The 15258-nt window shown below is 38.1% G+C and overlaps 1 protein-coding gene across 1 annotated transcript; it reads right to left on the reverse strand.

Annotated features, from left to right (window-relative positions):
* Nucleotides 1-10885: 10885 nt before the first annotated feature.
* LOC128045267 (olfactory receptor 10R2) lies at nucleotides 10886-11860 on the reverse strand. The gene has a single exon (XM_052637765.1). The coding sequence runs from the start codon at nucleotides 11858-11860 to the stop codon at nucleotides 10886-10888; it is 975 nt and encodes a 324-aa protein (XP_052493725.1).
* Nucleotides 11861-15258: the final 3398 nt, after the last annotated feature.

Raw genomic sequence — 15258 nt, forward strand, 5'->3', positions numbered from 1 at the left:
TGGACAGGGCCATGACGCAGCAGTAACTCCACCGTGGTTAAGGTGGAGCGCCTATAGGCACACACACAAAGCAGCCCGAGACCAAGCGAGTGCCCCGTGGCGCACACGTGCAGTGCTGCAAGTGATCTCAGGCTTACTTTACAAAACACGGGGCAAGGGCAAGAGGCCGTGGGGCGAGAGGGCCTGACCACACCATCGTGGCTAATTTGCTCTTTCCCCACATATCCTATGTATATATCTCTTTCGAATACACTGCAGGAAAATCGAGGATGAATTAGGGAATTTCTGCGATGTTGGCAAGATTATAACATGCATGCATGTGTGCTAAGTCACTTCAGTTGTGTCCGACTATCTGCAACCCCATGGACTGCAGCCCACCAGACTCCTCTGTCCATAAATTCTCCAGGCAAGAATACTGGAGTGGATTGCCATGCCCTGCTCCAGAAGATCTTCCAGATCCAGGGGTCAAAACTATGTCTCCTAGGCCTCCTGCATCTGTAAGTGTGTTCCTTACAACTAGCACCACCTAGGAAGCCACATGATGTAACATAGTTGCCTGTAAATTGGATTTGTGGCTTATCAGGCTGGCCCTATATGTTAGAACTGATTTTCTAAAACACATTTTACCATGAATAGATGAATCAATTATGATTCAATAAAATGTCATTTTAAAGATATCAACCTAAGTTATACATAGAAAAGTGAATTACAGTTGAAAGCAGTTAAATAATACCACATAGACATTTACATAGAGAAAGATAAATAACTTTATGCCTAGAAAATACAATGATTCTCCTGCCTTTAGGATGTATACTCCATATAAGTCAGTGAAAGACACACAGATTTTTGTTTCCCCAATCAGTGAAATAAAACAAACTTAAATGGGAAGTTATTTGGGGGGAGAATGGATACATGTATATGTATGGTTGAATCCCTTTGCTGTCCACCTGAAACTACCACAACATTGTTAATTGGCTATACTCCTATACGAAATAAAAAGTTTTTTTTTTTTTTTAAATAAAACAAACTTAGCTTTCACAAAGATTGAGAATTGATTGGTTGATTGGGTAGAAATATTCAGAGAGAAAATTTCAATATATTACTTTTTTCTAAATTCCTGACTGCCTTTTTGCCTTTCCTGATGAATTTAATGAGCTGCTAATACTTTCACACATTTTGAGAAAACCAGCCATTGTCAAATAAAAGATTAATTCTACCTGAACTAGCTTAGTTAATTTCTCCCAGACATCCTTCATTTGAGAAGATAATTCCTTAGAAGAGCACACATGTACATTTTTATACGTGTAGAGTCATCCTCTTCCTACTATCCTTGTAATTAAGATGGGACTGTGGCACAACAGGGCGTTGAGACAAGTGACCAAAAATACAGTCAGTAAAAGGGCTTCCCAGGTGGCGCTAGTGGTAAAGAACCTGCCTGATAATTCAAGAGATGTAAGAGGAGATACCAGTTGGATCCCTGAGTCAGGAAGACCCCCTGGAGGAGGGCACAACCACCCACTCCAGCATTCTTGCCTGGGGAATCCCATGGACAGAGGAGGCTGTTAGGCTGCAGTCCATAAGGTCACACAGAGTTGGACACAACTGAAGCAACTTCACACACACACTCATATAACTTGTAGGAAGAAGGTGACCAGCTCATGGTAAAAACAGGGTTCTAAAAATTCCCAGTTTCCAGCAAAATACCCCTCATTCTTTCTGTACTAACTAACTCAACTTTCATGCATTAATTGAAACTCCTTTAATGCTCATGAAGTAATTTCCTATACTTCTTCCACCCTTCCCCCCTCATAGTCTTCTATACTTTCTCAGATAATTTTCCAACCATTTCATTTTATCTTGCACTTTCCCCTATGGAAAATCTTTTGAAACCTGATTTCAGTTTTTGCATGATATCAGTTTTTAAACTTATGTCTCAATCAAGAAAGTTGCTCATTTTCCCTGGTGGATCTTTATTATTAAGATGGAAAAAAATTGTATCAAACATAATGTCATAATCATTCCAGGGGATTTGATAACACAGCTACAGAGCAAATGTATCTATCTGGGCTTGGCAAGAGACAAAAGAGACATCATTGGTAACAATCAGTGGTTCAACAGCTCAGAAGGAATTTGTAGAAGTGAACTCTACAGAGAGTGATCCAGGGGATTAGGAAGATGTGACAGAAACTGTGTGTGTGCCCACAGGAAAATTTAGGTGCAAATCCCTGAACAGCTTGCAAATGAAAGGGTTAGTTCTGGGATACGAGTTCCTTTGGAAGTTCGACATAGATCTGTGTGAAAAGATTAAAGGAAGGTATTTCCAAATTGGAGAATTTTAATCGTTTACCTTGCAAATCATCTAGAAACATTTCATAATTTCTAGTTGAGACCTATTAAAATGAAGCTATAAAGAAACCTTTTTGAGGGATACAGAATAAAACTTGGATAAACATAGAGCTTCTGTATACAAGGACAGGATGCCTCAACTGTGAAGACATACCAGTTGTCCTTATTTCATCTTTAAATTTAAATCAATGCCACTCAAATATACATTGTTTGATAATATGATAAATATTCCCAAGTTTCAAGCATAATATTAATCATAAATCCCTCAAGTCACCTTTATACACATATATGCATGAATGCTAAGTTGCTTCAGCGACTGACTCTTTGTGACCCTATGGATTGTAGCCCACCAGGCTCCTCTATCCATGGGATTGTCCAGGCAAGAGTACTGGAGTGGGTTGCCATGCTCTTCTCCAGGAATACACATATATAGAGGAATTTATATGTCTCTGTGTGTGAATTTGTTACTTTAAAATTTTTGATAAGCTAAGTAAGGATTTTTAGCCCTCTACCACATTTGTAAACACTGGATATAGTAGAGATTATGTAATTTTTTAAAATCACACTGCAGGTAAATATATGGCAGAGAAACCACTCTTACCCCTTTCCTAGAGCTCAGTTGAATTTTCACTCCAGCAATATGTCCAGTACCACTGTCCCCACAGCCTCATGCCGTGATTAAGGCACTAACATTGCCCAACAGTCATGGAAACTATTTCCCGTGTTTTGTCACACACACTCCTGGACACCATGACCCTCTTCCCATGCAATGACACAGAACTCAGTTCTGAGGATGACCTCATAAATCAACCAGTACCACTGCTTCCTCCTCACTTCCCATACTGTTTGGGGTCATACAAAGTGAAAATTTGCAAGGAAAGAGAACATATTTAATGTGTGACCTCTTTGACCTAGAAAATTACTAAGTAAATTACTTTCTTAGTTTGGGCCATGGACTATTCATTGTAAAATAAGGATATGGGTGTCTTCTGTTCTATGGATCTACATCTTCATTTAAAGTAGATAAAGATGAGATTACTTTGAACAGTATTGAGTAAAGTAGAAAGATAAACAGTTGTGTCATAATTATCTGGCAGTATTGATCTTCCTAGGTCACTAAACTGCTCCTAAAATCTCTGTTCCTATTGGTCTCTCCACTACTAAATTGATGATTCTCATGGATCTCAAACTAAGAAAATTTCAGATCAAATTCCTCTCTTCCTCAGAGTTTCAAAAGTTCACAATTTACAACCAACAAAAGTAGACATTTTGTGCTGGTCTTAAGATCCTCCATGAATTATCCTCAAATTCCTCTCTCCTCACACCCGCTCCTCCAGCCAAGTTTCTAAATATGCAAAATATATTTAAGCCACATTGTTCTGTATTAGTTAGCTAAGGCTGCTGTAACAAAGTATCATAGACCTGGCTAGTTAAATAACAGAGTTTATTTTTTCACAGTCTGAAAGCTAGAAATCCAATTCAAAATGTCATCAGCTTGGTTTATTCTGTGGCCTCTCTTCTTGACTTGTGTTTAGCTATCTTCCCCCTGTGCCTTCATTCATCTCTCTTCTGTAATTCTGTATCCAAACTTCCTCTTTTTATAGAGATGCCAGTCATACTGGATTAAGGTCCACTCTAATGACCTATTTTTAGCTTCATTGCCTGCTTAAAAACCTTGTTTTCCCAAAACAGTTATATTCTGAGGTACCAGTGGTTATGACTTCACCATATGAATTACAGAGGGAAACAATCCAACCCATAACTCAATTGTTCATTTTGAAATGTCCCAGGAGTGGGTGGGATGAATTGAGATAGTAGTAATAAAACATGTACATTCAGTTCAGTTCAGTCGCTCAGTCGTGTCTGACTCTTTGCGACCCCAAGTATCGCAGCACACCAGGCCTCCCAGTCCATCACCAACTCCCGGAGTTCACTCAGACTCACGTCCATGGAGTCCGTGATGCCATCCAGCCATCTCATCCTCGGTCGTCCCCTTCTCCTCCTGCCCCCAATCCCTCCCAGCATCAGAGTCTTTTCCAATGAGTCAACTCTTCGCATGAGGTGGCCAAAGTACTGGAGCTTCAGCTTTAGCATCATTCCTTCCACAGAAATCCCAGGGTTGATCTCCTTCAGAACGGACTGGTTGGATCTCCTTGGAGTCCAAGGGACTCTCAAGAGTCTTCTCCAACACCACAGTTCAAAAGCATCAATTCATCAGCGCTCAGCCTTCTTCACAGTCCAACTCTCACATCCATACATGACCACTGGAAAAACCATAGCCTTGACTGGACGGACCTTAGTCAGCAAAGTAATGTCTCTGCTTTTGAATATACTATCTAGGTTGGTCATAACTTTTCTTCCAAGGAGTAAGTGTCTTTTAATTTCATGGCTGCAGTCACCATCTGCAGTGAGTTTGGAGCCCCAAAAAATAATGTCTGACACTGTTTCCACTGTTTCCCCATCTATTTCCCATGAAGTGATGGGACCGGATGCCATGATCTTCGTTTTCTGAATGTTGAGCTATAAGCCAACTTTTTCACTCTCCTCTTTCACTTTCATCAAGAGGCTTTTTAGTTCCTCTTCACTTTCTGCCATAAGGGTGGTGTCATCTGCATATCTGAGGTTACTGAGATTTCTCCCGGCAATCTTGATTCCAACTTTTGTTTCTTCCAGTTCAGAGTTTCTCATAATGTACTCTGCATAGAAATTAAATAAGCAGGGTGACAATATACAGCCTTGACATACTCCTTTTCCTATATGGAACCAGTCTGTTGTTCCATGTCCAGTTCTAACTGTTGCTTCCTGACCTGCATACCGATTTCTCAAAGGCAGGTCAGGTGGTCTGGTATTCCCATCTCTTTCAGAATTTTCCACAGTGTGTTGTGATCCACACAGTCAAAGGCTTTGGCATAGTCAATAAAGCAGAAATATATGTTTTTCTGGAAATCTTTTGCTTTTTCCATGATCCAGCAGATGTTGGCAATTTGATCTCTGGTTCCTCTGCCTTTTCTAAAACCGGCTTGAACATCAGGGAGTTCACGGTTCACGTATTGCTGAAGCCTGGCTTGGAGAATTTTGACCATTACTTTACTAGCATGTGAGATGAGTGCAATTGTGTGGTAGTTTGAGCATTCTTTTGCATTGCCTTTCTTTGAAATTGGAATGAAAACTGATCTTTTCCAGTCCTGTGGCCACTGCTGAGTTTTCCAAATTTGCTGGCAAATTGAGTGCAGCACTTTCACAGCATCATCTTTCAGGATTTGAAACAGCTCAACTGGAATTCCATCACCTCCACTAGCTTTGTTCGTAGTGATGCTTTCTAAGGTCCACTTGACTTCATATTCCAAGATGTCGGCTCTAGATTAGTGATCACATCATCATGATTATCTGGGTCCTGAAGATCTTAAATCAGATAGCTAGTGGAAATTTGCTGTATGATTCAGGAAGCTCATATCCAGTGATCTGCAACAACATAGAGGCATCGGTTGGGGTGGGAGGGAGGTTCAGGATGGAAGGGACATACATATACCTATGGCTGATTCATATTGATGTATGAAAGAAACCAACACAATATTCTAAAGCAATTGTCTTCCAATTAAAAGCAAATAAATTTAAAAAATTAAAAAGAGGCTATGAGGTTTGTATAATAAATATATTTCAATAAAAATTATCTTGTTAAAAAAATACCCCTCCCCATTTCTATTAAACTAATTATTATTTTTCAGATGCAGTGAAAAACAATACACTTTGCTGTCTGTTCCAATAGCAAATTTCTTAGTGGTTCCTTAGTACATTTTTATATAAAATATATTTGGTTGTTTAAAAATAAATGTCAAACTATCTAAATAACATGGTCCTCAGAGTAAAAAAAGAAACAATATGTAACAAATATCGTGAATGTCCTCTCTTCGTCAACTTTATTTCCTTGAATTTCCACTCTTTATAATTAAACTGATTATGAATATACACACATGCACACACAAAAACACATTAGTTAGAGAGAGAATCATGACAGATAGATGATAGATAGGTAGATAATGTACTATCAATCTTCAAATTATTCTACAAATATTAATGAATTTTTTCAAGTATGTATTTATGACTTCATCAGATTTTTTTAACTGAGAGATAATTCACATACTATACTATTTCATTTTATATTTTATTAGCCTAAGAAGTTAATCCACACCTTTAGCCTACATGCCCCCGTCTTCCTACCCAACTCTCATCCCTAGGCAATTACTAACCTACTTTCTGTTTCTATAAGTTTGCCTATTCTGGACATGTTATATTAGTGGAATCATATATGATGTGGTCATACATGACCGGCTTCTTTCACTTAGTGTGTTTTCAAGGTTCACCCAATATTGTAATTTGTATCATCCATTGTGTTTTAAGTAGCAGAATTCTTAATTTTTCCTATCTTCTCTTGATCTTTTAGCACATCCGATCAGATATTGGAAATCTCTTTCATTTTCCTGAAGGTGGTGCTATAGCCCAACTTTGTGCTTTGTCCCTTGCCCATAGACTCTCTGTTTTCTGCTTGCCTTCTTTAAATACCATAGCTCACTCTCACAGTCATTTCAGAATACTTCAAAAGGAGCTGGCTGAAAAGCGGGGAAGATTTGGGCTTGGTACTTGGGTATTTGGGGTACCCATGGGCCAATTAGGGGAGATCTTCAAATGAGGTTTTCCAAAAGCTTGTATGTGGACTTGCTGCTAGAGTCTTGATTACAGTCAACAGAAACCAGATCCTTTAAATGCGCTCTTGTATTTGTATCTACCTTTCCTGATCCCTGGAGAAGGCAATGGCACCCCACTCCAGTATTCTTGCTTGGAAAATCCCATGGATGGAGGAGCCTGGAAGGCTGCAGTCCAAGGAGTTGTTGAGGGTCAGACACGATTGAGCAACTTCATTTTCACTTTTCACTTTCATGCATTGGGGAAGGAAATGGCAACCCACTCCAGTGTTTTTGCCTGGAGAATCCCAGGGATGGGGGAGCCTGGTGGGCTGCTGTCTATGGGGTCGCACAGAGTCGGACACGACTGAAGTGGCTTAGCAGTTCCTGATCCCCTCTCTCCATCTAGTCATGAAAGTCTTGCCTGTACCCTGGGCGCTTTAGGAGAGAAAAACTTTCCTCCAGCAACATCCCACACAGCTGGGGGACATGGGCACTCACTCATTTCACTCCCATTTTCCTCAGAAGAGTTGTTGCCAGCTAGTTCAGTCCCAAGCTGTGACACCTAGAGGAGGGGTGGCACTGAAAAATGTCTTCTTCCATATTCAATGCACATATTTTGTGGGTTTTTTGTTTTTTGCTTCAACAGAGTGCTGGCATCTTCCCTCTGTAAACCAGGACTTGTAAAAAGGCTCTTTTATCCTTGGCTATATGCCCAAGTCAGTGCTTTGCAGGTGCTCCTCAACTGCAACAAAGAGGGGCCAAAACCAATCCACAGACACCTGCCAGTTCCATAACCCATAATAAGGTTTATCTACCTGTTATCCAGTGCACAGGTGGGAAAAACTCTCCCTGGATCCCCCAACTCCCTGAGAGGTACTTCTGTTCATGGATGGATACTAAATTTTAGCTGATGAAAGGTGACAAAAAGGAGGGACAATTTATGCAGTCACAATGTTCTTCTTCATTTCTTTCAAGTATTTGCTAGAATGGCCCCTTCTTAATGAGATTTTCTTGTACACCCTGTTAAAATCATCACCACCAATACCTTTGCTCCCTTGCCTTATTTTCCCCCCATGGAACACATGATCTTCTAACATATAATTTACTTATATATCCTGCTTATTGTTTATGTTTCATTTCTCTGCATAGACTAGAAACTCCATGAAGGCGAGGTTCTTTATTTTTGCTTACTAATGTATCCTATAACTAAAATAGTGTCTAACAGTAAGTGTTCAGGACATATTAACTTATTTTATTAAAAACGTATTGTTTGGGAATTATAGAAAGAAAAAGATGTCTCCTTATATGCAAACAAATGTGTACATGCTTGAAAGTCAAGCATATTTTCTTGTTTTGCTATTTTATTTTTAATTGATTTGTATTGGAGTATACAGTTTACTCACAATGTTGTATTACATGTATATACATATTGTTGCAGTCAAATTTAATGGAGATCTATTAATTTCATTTATTTAGCATCCCACTTTTAGGAAACTTTGTTTGACCCTATGTAAACCTACTGGGGAAATGAATTACAGGAAGTTATCCTTTTGACCACAAGTTTGGGCTTGTTACCTGGCTCAGGCAAACCATTTTCTCTAACCCAGTACTAAAAACATGAGTAAACAGAGAGGATGGAAAATCACTGAATGACAGTTCCCTAAAGAGATGATTTATAAGATCCTATGAATAAAAGTTTTGCAGTTGTTCTAGTTCCTTCAAAAACTCTGGTCATCAAATCTTTCTTCATATACATGAGCAGTCACCAAACCTTCCAAATAATATCACTTTGTTTACTTAAATTCATTAGATGTGGTGTGAAGAACTGTAAGAATATGAGATTTTTCACTCATTGCAAGCTAAGAAGATAGTCTTTTACAACTCCACAGAGGATGAGGACTCTAGGTCAAAGAAAAAGGATAGTTAATTTCTGGGCAATAGCCAGAGTATCCGAATTTCTGTTGACCCTCTGTCCCCACAGGAAAATGTACATGTGTTACAAGAGAGGGGCCCAGAGCATAGGTGACCAGGACAGGCCTAACTTTGCCTTCAACTTGATTAAACTTCGGGGAGGCTTCTTCCTGACCCTAGACCCCTGATCTCCTTTTTCTTAGAGCATATGCTTTAGAAAATGTGCAATTATACATTATTTTTCTCTTTCCAATATATACACATTTTAAAATTCTAGTTGATTTTACAACCCAGAAATGTCTTTCTCAAGGATCTGGGAGTGTCCATGTGAAATATGATCATTAAGGAAGACATTGTTCTTAATATTCCATTTTGCATGGGATGAAAGGAATCCAGCATTGGTGAGTACCTTGCTACAAGCACAAAGTTGCATCCTGTAATAAAGCCATGAGATGTTTATTTTTCCTTTTGATAAAATCAGATAGTAAACCCAAATGGTATAAGGTTCTCCAGTACTTTTCCATTACCTCATCACAGCCACTGAAAACCTTATCCCTGTTGGTTGTGGCAGAGTTGCCAAATTCAGACTTGGTATTTCTCCATTAGCGAAATAATCTTGAATAAAATTTTCCTTGTCTGTTTAACACAATTTTTGACTTGACATAATTTTTGGCACATGTTTGACTTGATGTAAGGAATAAGGAAAATCACACTTGTCTCCAGGGCTTCCCTGGTGACTCAATGGTAAAGAATCTGCCTGCAATGCAGGAGCTGCAAGACAAGACATGGGTTCAATCCCTGGGTTGGGAAGATCCTCTGGGAGAGGGCACGGCTACCTATTCCAGAATTCTTGCCTAGAGAACCCCATGGACAGAGGAGCATGGAGGGCTACAGTCCACAGGATTGCAAAGATTCAGACAGGACTGAAGCGACTTAGCAAGGCACACTTGACTCCAAAGAAAAACAATTGCTCTTTCTTCTAGAAACACGAATAAAAAGATGAGCTAAGTTTAAAAGTCATTCAGGAGGTCCACACATGAAGAGGATAACAGAAAATTAAACCCATAAAGCAGGATAGATAAAAACTTTAAAAAATCACTTTAGTGTCAGACTGCTGCACACAAATCTCACCCACATTTTATGAAAGTTGATCAAGGCATTAAATGTAAAGTCTACTTCTGGAGTGTTCTATTTAATTGCTGCAACTTCTGGACATAGAGAATTTGATTTCCTAATGTCTACATACTCTGTAGTAGATGAGTATATCAATGAGTAGATGCAAGAATGCCAATTAATCTATCCTGTCATTATTTTCAAATTACAAAACATAAAATCTGTGCCAGAATGGTATAAATAATTTCTCAAACACGTAAAAAGGAACATTGTAACGTTCAAATGTATAATGTAGAAAGATTAAATGGTAATATAGAGTGAAATGATTTATATAGGGTTGGCCATGAGCAAAGACTCTCAACAAATTGGGTCTGTGAACGGATTTAGATCTTCGGCTAACTCCTTAAATTGTAAATAAGTCTTTCCCAACTCATATTCATGAGGCTAATTTCATGTTTGAATATTGCTTTCAAAAATACTGTCTGTTGCAATATGTGGACTAGAATGATTAACTGATTCACTATGGCCATAACACTGATCAGGTCAAATATATGATTATCTTTACAGTCAGTAACATTCTAAACTCAATAAACCTCAAAGTAGCATCTTATTCTAAAAGAATAAGTGTCACATTAGTGTCACATAATTAGACATTAGTGTCACATAATTGACTTTATCTGAACTTGTCTATATTGCAATTGAGTTACAAAAGCTGAGAGAAGAAAATGTGCCAAATATTCTCAAAAAACAGAAATGCTCAGTTAAAAAGATATGGACATACATTCTTTGTCAGAAAGCTACATTTATTACAGAATCTGAAATATAATAATATATCAATCATATAATTTTAGGGATCCTTTCTTCCCCAACACTTTTCTAATAGCAACTTGAACATCCTTATTTCTTAGACTGTATACCATGGGGTTTAATAATGGAGTGACAATAGTGTATGTCACTGTTATTAATCTGTCCTTGTTAGACACATAGTTTGCTGTTGGTCTCAAGTAGATATAGGAAGCACAACCATAGTGAATAATGACAACAGTGAGATGAGATGCACAGGTGGAAAAGGCCTTCCATCTGCCTTCAGCAGAGGGAATCTTCAGGATAGTCCTCAGAATGCAGATATAAGAAACACAGATGAATAAAAATGGGACCACGAGTACAAGAACACCACAGATGAATATGAAAAATTCATGAGCATCTGTGTTTGTGCAAGCCAGACGAATAACTGGTGAGATGTCACAGAAGTAATGGTTGACTTTGTTGGCACTACAGAAAGGGAGGCTGAAAACTAAATATACTACTGTTAGTGAGGCCAAGAACCCACCAATCCCACAGAGGGCTCCCAATTTTCCACACACCTGCCAACTCATAAGGATAGGGTAATGTAAAGGGTGACAGATGGCAGCGTAACGATCATAGCCCATAACTCCCAATAGCAAGCAATTGGTAATAGCAAAACCAAGGAAGAAGAACATTTGGATGGCACAACAGTTGAAGGAGATTGTCCTGGCCACAGAAAAGAGATTGATGAGCATCTTGGGTAGGATGACAAAGGTATAGCAGGTCTCTGATGTTGAGAGAATGCCGAGGAAGAAGTACATTGGTGTGTGGAGGCTTTTGTCCAGGCGGATGACACTAACAATAGTGACATTGCCACTGAGAATGGCTAAGTACAGAAAAAGGAAAACCGCAAAGAGAACAAGCTGAATGTCACCAAGACTTGAAAAACCCAGTAAAAGGAACTCGGTGACCATGGTGAGGTTTTCTGCCAAGACCTGAAAACAAAAGGGAAGTAAATGCATTCAGGTACAGAAATATACAAATCTAGGGTATACAGGCTTATATTCCTTTCTTGAGATGTTGGCAATGTCTTGCTTTTTCTAGTTCCTAGGAGCCTCTGGTTCATTATCCCCCCTCTCCCTTCTTCAAACTGAAAGGTCAGGGCGAGGTCAGGATGAAAGGTCAGGGCGAGGTCAGGATGAAGGGTCAGGGCGAGGTCAGGATGAAAGGTCAGGGCAAGGTCAGGCATGACTGGGCATGCCCGGGCATGTCGGGACATGTCCCAGCAGAGGGCGCTGCAGACACACCCCGGAGACGGGCCGGCAACCAAGCCGACCAATCAGGAGCTGACACGAAGCCCTCGCCATCCAATCAGGAGCTGACATGGAGCCCTTGGACACCAATCACCGCTGAGCCCGCGTTTTCTTCCTTATATGGGAGGCCCGGCCCGGGCTATAAAACCCTTCCCCACCCCTCACACCTCGCAGACTCCGCAGATTCCCCTGCTGACTCCCTTTGCTTCGCAGACCACCCCTCCTCGCTTCCTTGCTTACCCACCCCCAGGAATTCTGCCCGAGAGCGACCGCCCAATAAAAGGCCCTGTTCAACGGTCCATAGGGGTGGCTCCTTCTTCCCGCGGCGTTTCTTACACAAACCCAGGAAAATTATATCTCTTTTTCTGACTCTGATTCTGTCTTTCAGTTTTAAGAATACTGTGTTTACATGGTCAAGTCCAAATAATATAAACTAATCTCTCTAGCTGAAGGTCACAGGGTTAGCAAACTTAATTTTATCTCCAGCCTAAATTCTCCTTTTTTCATGTAATCTAACTTATTTGCATGTTTCTGGGATTGATACATGGATATCTTTGAAAGGACATCATGCTGCCTCCTACAATTAGGAACACACCATGCAAAATGCAAAAATGAAACAAAGAAAATAAATCCTTTTTAATGGCATAAAACAACTAGGATCAAATTTAACAAAAGAGGAGCAACATCTATACACAGAAAACCATCAAACATTGCTGAGAAAAATTAAAGATCCTAATAAATGAAAAGACAACCATGTTCATGGATTGGAAGATTCATTATTATGAGATAATTATGAGCACAGTGATCCATATATTCATTACAGACTTTAAAAAATTGACAAAGTACTCACAAAATAAATATGGAAAAGAACTAGAATAACCAAAATAATTGTGAAAATGAAGGGCAAAGATAGAAGATTTTTACTTTCTGATTTCAAAGTTTACTTTAATGATGGAGTAATCAAGAAAGCATGGTACTGGCCTATAGATACACATATAGATAATGGTTAGAATTGAGAGTCCAGAAATATACACTTCAAAGGGTACCATTGTGAAAATGAAGAGAACATGATACAGAAAAAATGCATTCACAAAGCTTGTATCTGATAAGGGATTTGCATCCAGAATATACATATGACTCTTACAATTAAAATAAGAGAAGGATGCAGTTTAAAAATGGGCAAACTCTTTCAGTAGACATTTCATCAAAGTGTATCAGTGGCTAGGAGGTATATAAAGATACATTCAGCATCACTTGCTGTTAGAGAAATGCAAATTAAAACCACAATGTGATTACTGCTCATATGCACTAGGATTACTATAATGAAAGCAATAGATACCAAGAGGTGCTGGAAAGGAGGCAGAGAGGCTAAAACCTTCACATTTTGCTGATGGAAGTGTAATATTATGCAGTCACTTTTGAAAAGAGTTTCACAGTTTCTTCTAATGGTAAATATAAACTTAGCTAATGACATAGCAATTTTATTCTCAGGAATATAACAGAGGGAAGTGAATACTATCCACATAAATATTTTTAGTGAATGTTCTTAGTAGCAGTATTATTGATAATAGCCCAAAGGAAAAAACTATTCAATTTTTGCATCCCAATATATGAAGAAATAAATTTGTGGACAAACAAAATCTGATATACCCATAAAACTGACTATTATATTCAGTAGTAAAAGGAAGAACTGTGGTGCATACCACAGCATGAAGTGAAGTGAAGTGAAGTCGCTCAGTTGTGTCCGACTCTTTGTGACCCCATGGACTGTAGCCTCTTCTGTTCATGGGATTTTCCAGGCAATAGTCCTGGAGTGGATTGCCATCCTCAAAAATACTATGCTAAATGATAGTAGTCAAGTACAAAAGACTGCACATTGGAAATTCTATTTATATGAAATGTGTAGGAAAGGAAAATATATATCAGTGGAAAGAAGATTAGTTGTAACCTTAGGATGGGGACAGGATGGAATTTGGCTGCAAACAGATAGGAGGTTATATTTTGGGATGATGAAAATGTCCTAAAACTTTATTGTGGTGATAACCACACAACTCTATTACTTTATACAAATATAATACATGTATTTCATGGCATATTAAGCTATTTTTAAGAGACTGTTTTAAAGGAAATTGATAGATTGATGATTGAATTTTTTATATGTAGATTTATTTTATTTACTAAATGGAAAACTTTGGAACATTAGGATCCATTTAATTTTCATTATAAGTCCTTCTCTGGGATGTTTCAGTGTTTCTGAAACACATTACAGATCTTCCAAAAAAATTTATTAAGTAATTTTAAACATAATTTTTTTACATTTCTACCAACTTAAGATTTGCCATGATAGTATATTGTCATGCTCAATTCTATCTCCAAAACCACAGTTAATATAACAATAAATATACAGTTAAAAAAATACAGAAAAGAAGACTGTATACTTGTAATAGATGAGTGGGAGAGAGGTTCTACTACATTCAATACAGAGGGATTGAGTTAGACTGTGAATTATGACTATTTAACATGCTCTCCCCTTTGAACAATCACAATATAGACATTCAAGAAAAAATAAGAAAATATTCTCCAGCTGATTCAAACCAATGGTATCAAAAGACTCACTGTCTGTATATATAAACATGATAACTATATTCTTAAGTAACCAGAATTGCTCCTACCACCTTTCATTATCTTTTCCCTTACCTTTTACTTCCTTGATAAATAGAAAAAATATTGTATAAGTCTCCAACTAATATAATTTTCAAAAAATTCTTGTGGCTATGTCAAGAAAAAAAATGCAAAAAATTAAAAGATTAGAAAAAAAGTACATTTTTTGGTGGAAAAAATGGGAAAACTAAGTTCAAAACTAAAAACAGTATAACAGAGAACAGTAAATAACCAAAAATTTGACTGAATAAAATAAAACATATATTGACAACAAAAGCACAATCAGAAATATCAGAAAACAAATAATAAATTAAAAATTACCAAAAACATTTCAAAATATTAATATTAATAAAAATGTACTATAAACTGATGGAGGAAATAAACTTCTGGTGTAGAAAATGGATTTAGTATATGATTTATGAAAAGGAAATAACATGTATCAAATA

Source organism: Budorcas taxicolor, chromosome 3 (genome assembly GCF_023091745.1).
Source record: "Budorcas taxicolor isolate Tak-1 chromosome 3, Takin1.1, whole genome shotgun sequence".
Taxonomy (NCBI): Eukaryota; Metazoa; Chordata; class Mammalia; order Artiodactyla; family Bovidae; genus Budorcas; species Budorcas taxicolor.